We start from the raw sequence: 5,000 nt of genomic DNA, 5'->3' as shown, positions 1-5,000 counted from the left end.
GACAACAGAACACAGCGACACGGTGACACAGACACGGGGAAAAAGAGGGCTAAAGTGAAAGAAAGTAAAAAGAACGAACGAAAGAAGAAAGAAAGAGAGAAAGAAAGAAAGACAGAGAAAGGCGAGGCTATACAAAACATGCCAAGAAAAAAAACATGCCAATAGTTCAAGGGCATCAGAAGTCAATATCCATTTTGTCTGTCGTGTTTTTGTGCTTTATGGTTTTGTGTGCATGCCTACATTTGACATACATCTACAAACACACACACACACACACAAGAAAACAGACATAATTGTGACAAAAATTTACTTATTAAAACATCTTGCTACAGCAATGTTCTTCCTTCTTGCTAATAGCGTTGCACATGTCTAGTTTTATTATGATCATTGTCTTATATGACGGTGGACCGGAAATATTTTCATTAAGGATGCATGCAAGTGAACAATATTTTTTCTGTTTACAGCATCTAGAATGTCCTTAAACTGCGACAGTAATTGTGATTCATATTAAAAAAAAACAACAGAACCTTGTTTGCAAGGGTAAAAAAAAAATCAATATCTTACCTCCGATTAAAAAAAAGAAGAAAAAAAAATGAATTCTTTACTGTGAAACTAATCCGTAAACGCTGAATTTGAAAAAAAAGAGTCTAGATGTTTTATCATAATGCCTTATTTGCCTCACCTTCCATGTGTTTTTACAGCCTAGTATTGTTAAATATTGACTTCATCATCGTAGTTTGTCCTGCATGTGTGGATGCAAATAACTGGTAGGTGGGAGGGTGCGTGCCATTGGGCGTGTGTGTGTGTGTGTGTGTGTGGTGGTGGTGGTGGTGGGGGTGAGGGGTGGGGTGGGTGGAAGAGCGCGCGGGTATGTACATGTGTGAGTGCGTGCGTGCGTGCGTGCGTGTGTGTGTGTGTGTTTGCGTGCGCGCGCGTGTATCTGTGTGTGTGTATGTGTGTGAGTGTGTGTGTGTGCGGGAGGGGGGGAAGCGCGCGTGTATGTTTGTATATATGTGTATGCGTGTGTGTGTGTACGTGTTTTGCAGATCAAGATTTATGACACACACCGTGACATAAAAATCACAACATAATGGACACTTTCACATGAAAACCATGGCAACATTAGCCAGAGAACCTCCCATCAAAGTAATGCTCTCTCTCTCTCTCTCATGTGTTCGTACTAGCCTTTACAAGTACAGTGCAGGTGAGGACGGTTTGCAGCCAGCCACAGGTGTAACAACAACAACAACAACAACAACAATCATCATCATACCTGGAAGGAGTGCAGGTGAGGACGGTTTGCAGCCAGCCACAAGTGCAGACCCCTGGACAGCACGGACCCTGACCCGCAGGCGAACGGGGGGTAGAGGGAGGGGGGGTAGTCCTCCTCCCTCCACTTCCCCACCCTCTCCACTGCCCACTCTCGCCGGAAGCTGCAACACACGGCGGTCAAAGGGGGGTCATCCTCGTCGGTCAGCTGATCTGTCGCCGACGGAAAGTCGGCGGTGAACTGATCGCCTCGACAATTCAGCGGGAAGAGTGTGAGAGAATACAGCAATAATATGGCAGTCGTGTTCGACAATGACCATCAGAGCAGCAGAGGAGGTAACTGCGACTATCTGGGCTAGAATTTGATTATAGTGGGGAGTGTCTTGCCCAAGTTACATCCCCACTCTCTCGGCCAAGAGTGTGTCAGGACAATCAGCGTTGGGGATGGTTCCCAAACGCCAACTAGCACCCATGGCTGCAAGAGCCAGTGCAATTTTGCCTCCTAGTTTGAGAGTTATATTCCTTCACAAAAGACTGTGATGTAAATGATTTCCCGCTGTAATAGAGAAACCATTGATGATACAGCTCTCACTTTGCTGTTGGCCCAACTGTAAACTTATGTCAGTCTGTGATATAAGCTGAGTGTTGGGCCATACTAAGATAGTCACGTGTGAAACGTACAGCTTTCAAACAAAATGGTTACCATACTTTCCTTTGAATTGAGGCAACGTACAAAAATAATATTATTATATTTTCGGTAAATACTACTCAATTGAAAAAAAAAGTCAAGATTTTCAAAACTTCTCAAGTTGATGTTTTGTCTGTAAAAATACTTCAAATTTCCATTGATACATGTTGAGTTCAACGGAAGTTAAAAAAAATGTATATCTAAATATGTATATAAATAGAGAGAGAAATTTAAAAAAAAAGAATATAATTATATATTTTTTTCAAAGACTTATCCAAGCGATTTATTTAATTTTGGCATTAGTTTCCTTCAGAACACAATATTTCAGGTCATTATATCATTTTCAATTCTGTTCGTGTCCCCCCCAGTTTTTCTGTTTCGTAAATACCATCTCTCCTTCTTTATATATGAATGTATGCATGCGAAGTCGTTATTAATGTGTTGTCAAAAATCGATAAAAAGACAGGTTGCTAAGTGGTAAAACGTCCGCCTGTGAAGGGAGAGAATCTGAGGGCAAGGGACCGGAAACCCACATTCACCTAATTTTTCTTCCTCTCCACTAGACCTTGAGTGGTGGTCTGGACGCTAGTCATTCGGATGAGACGATGAATTGAGGTCCCGTGTGAAAGACCCTGCAGAGAATTCCACTCTGATAATGAAATAAATACACTTGCATGCATGAAAAACAACAACAACAACAACAAAACCGTGGAGGCCTGGGTTCGAATCCTGCTCACCCTTTCTCCCAAGTCTGACATATTTATCTATAAGTCATTAAAACGACGGAGTTTCATGACTGGTTAAAGAGAACAGAGCTTTGAGCATACACGTTGTAAGATTATATTCTTATGCAAATCTATTCTTACAAAATATGTAATCACCCCTTCAAATGGGGCCATGGCCGTACTGAATAAACTTTCGTTTCGTTTCGTTTCCCAAGTCTGACTAGAACATCAAACTGAACGTCTTATCATTCGGGTGAGGAGGCGATAAACCGAGGTCCCGTGTGCAGCATGCACTTGGCGCACTGAAAACAACAACAACAACAACAACAAAACCCATGGCAACGAGAGCGTTGCCCTCTGGCAAAATTCTGCTAAAGAAATCCACTCTGATAGGTACACGAATACATATATGCCAGTACTCAAGATCTGACTTGCGCGTTGGGCTGTGCTACTGTCATGCATCTGCCTTGCAGATGTGGTGTAGCGTATAATTATAGATTTGTCCGGACGCAGCGACGCCTCCTTCGGGAAACTGAAACTGAAAAGAAAGAAAAGAAAGAAAATGTGGCGCTACACTGTAGCGACACAAACTCCCCGGGCAGAGCAGCTCGAATTTCACACAGAGAAATCTTGTGGCAAAAATTAATAGTAATACAATACATTGCATTACACTATAATACAATACAACACAGTATAATATAGTACAATATAATACAGTGTGACACAGTACAATACTATCTATTAAATACAATACAATCTTAAACAATGATAAGATCAAGAACAGCGACCTTTACTTCTTCCAAAAAACAACAACACCCCTCTACTCTCTTCCCCCCCTCGCCCCCTCCCGCACACTGGAACTCTACCGCACGCAAGAGCTTGTGTGTGTGTGTGTGTGTGTGTGTGTGTGCGTGCGTGTGCGTGTGCGTGTGTGTGTGTGTGTGTGTGTGTGTGTGTGTGTGTGTGTGCGTGTGTGTGTGTTTGAGTGAGTGTGGGCTTGGGTGTGCGTGTGTGTATGCGTGCGTGCATAAGTATAAGTGTATGCGTGTGCGTGTGTATGTGTGCGCGTCAATATGTATGAGAATGTGTATGCGTGTTTGTGTGCGCACTTGAGTTTGTGTGAGTGAGTGCGCGGTGCGTGTATGAATGTGTCCGCGTCTGTGTGCACGTGTATGCATGTGACAATGCGCGCGCGCGCGTGTGAGTGTGACCATGAAGTGTGTGTGTGCAGAAGAGGCTCTGTCGCGCGCGCCGCGCACAGGAGTGCACGCACATGATACACAACCGATGTGGAGTTAGACGAACAGCCTACGAGTTGTGCCCCTTGCTGTGATCTGATCAGCCCCTGTCCATAACAAGACACCCCCCCCTCCCCCTCCCCCTCACCCTGACTCCACCCCCGCCTCCAGAAACAAGAAAACGGGTTACGAAAAAAAAAAGAAAAAAAAGAAAGAAAAAAAAGTGAGGACACCAACAAACTAGGGCTCGACCTCAAAGTCCCCCCCACCCTCCCTCCCTCCTCTCTCTCTCTCTGACCCCTTACCCCTCCACCTCCCCTACCCCCAAGCCCCCTCCCCCTACCCCCACTCCTCTTATACCACTTTCTCGGATACACCAGTTTACTTACAAGGGGGTGGGGTGGGGGGGTGGGGTGTTGGAGGAAAACTTTAACATGATATCGAGACACCTCTCTGCCCGTTCCCCACATAATCCCCGCGACTTGGCTGACTTTTTTTTTCTCTCTCTCTCTCTCTCCAGTTTTCTTCTTCTTCTGATTCCAGTCAGGCCAGTTGAAATCCGATCAAGAGGTCATTTTGAGTCACCCCCTCATCTCTCTTGTCCCGTTTTAGAAGAAATCTCGTCGTCCTCCTTAGAGAGAGAGAGAGAGAGAGAGAGAGGGGGGGGGGGAGAGAGAGACAGACAGAGAGAGAGACGGAGAGACAGAGACGGAGACACAGCATTCCCGGAGTGGAGAAGAGAGGAACACAGTCAGACACCCAAAGGAAGGCCCTGGCCATGGAGTACATCTGCAACCAGTACCCCCAGGAAGACTGGACCCATGTCTGAGCGAGAAGCCCTCTGTGAGGCAGCCACAACAGTCTCGCAGAACTCGACAAGAACAACAGTGCAGGTGGTGGTGTTCTCAGACGCTCTCTCCGTGCTCCAAGCCCTCAAGAACTTCCGCTGCAAAGAACAGAACCATCTCACTTCAGCCCTTGTTGCCCTTAGTGCCAGAGTGGAGAAAGTGGTGATACAATGGGTACCAGCACACTGTGGCATCAGAGGCAACGAAAAAGCGGACATTCTGGCAAAAGACG

The 5,000-nt window shown here is 45.5% G+C and overlaps 1 protein-coding gene across 1 annotated transcript in view; it reads right to left on the bottom strand.

Annotated features, from left to right (window-relative positions):
- LOC143296237 (UDP-GalNAc:beta-1,3-N-acetylgalactosaminyltransferase 2-like) overlaps nucleotides 1–5,000 on the bottom strand; it is a 255,139-nt gene that overhangs the window by 41,713 nt on the left and 208,426 nt on the right. Inside the window, exon 10 of the mRNA XM_076608070.1 lies at nucleotides 1,274–1,433. Within this exon, the coding sequence (XP_076464185.1) occupies nucleotides 1,274–1,433 (160 nt within the window). The remainder of the gene's footprint in view (nucleotides 1–1,273; nucleotides 1,434–5,000) is intronic.

This window comes from Babylonia areolata, chromosome 21, assembly GCF_041734735.1.
Source record: "Babylonia areolata isolate BAREFJ2019XMU chromosome 21, ASM4173473v1, whole genome shotgun sequence".
Lineage (NCBI taxonomy): Eukaryota > Metazoa > Mollusca > Gastropoda > Neogastropoda > Buccinidae > Babylonia > Babylonia areolata.
Note: the sequence above shows the minus strand (reverse complement) of the source record. Positions and strands in the feature narration are given on the sequence as shown.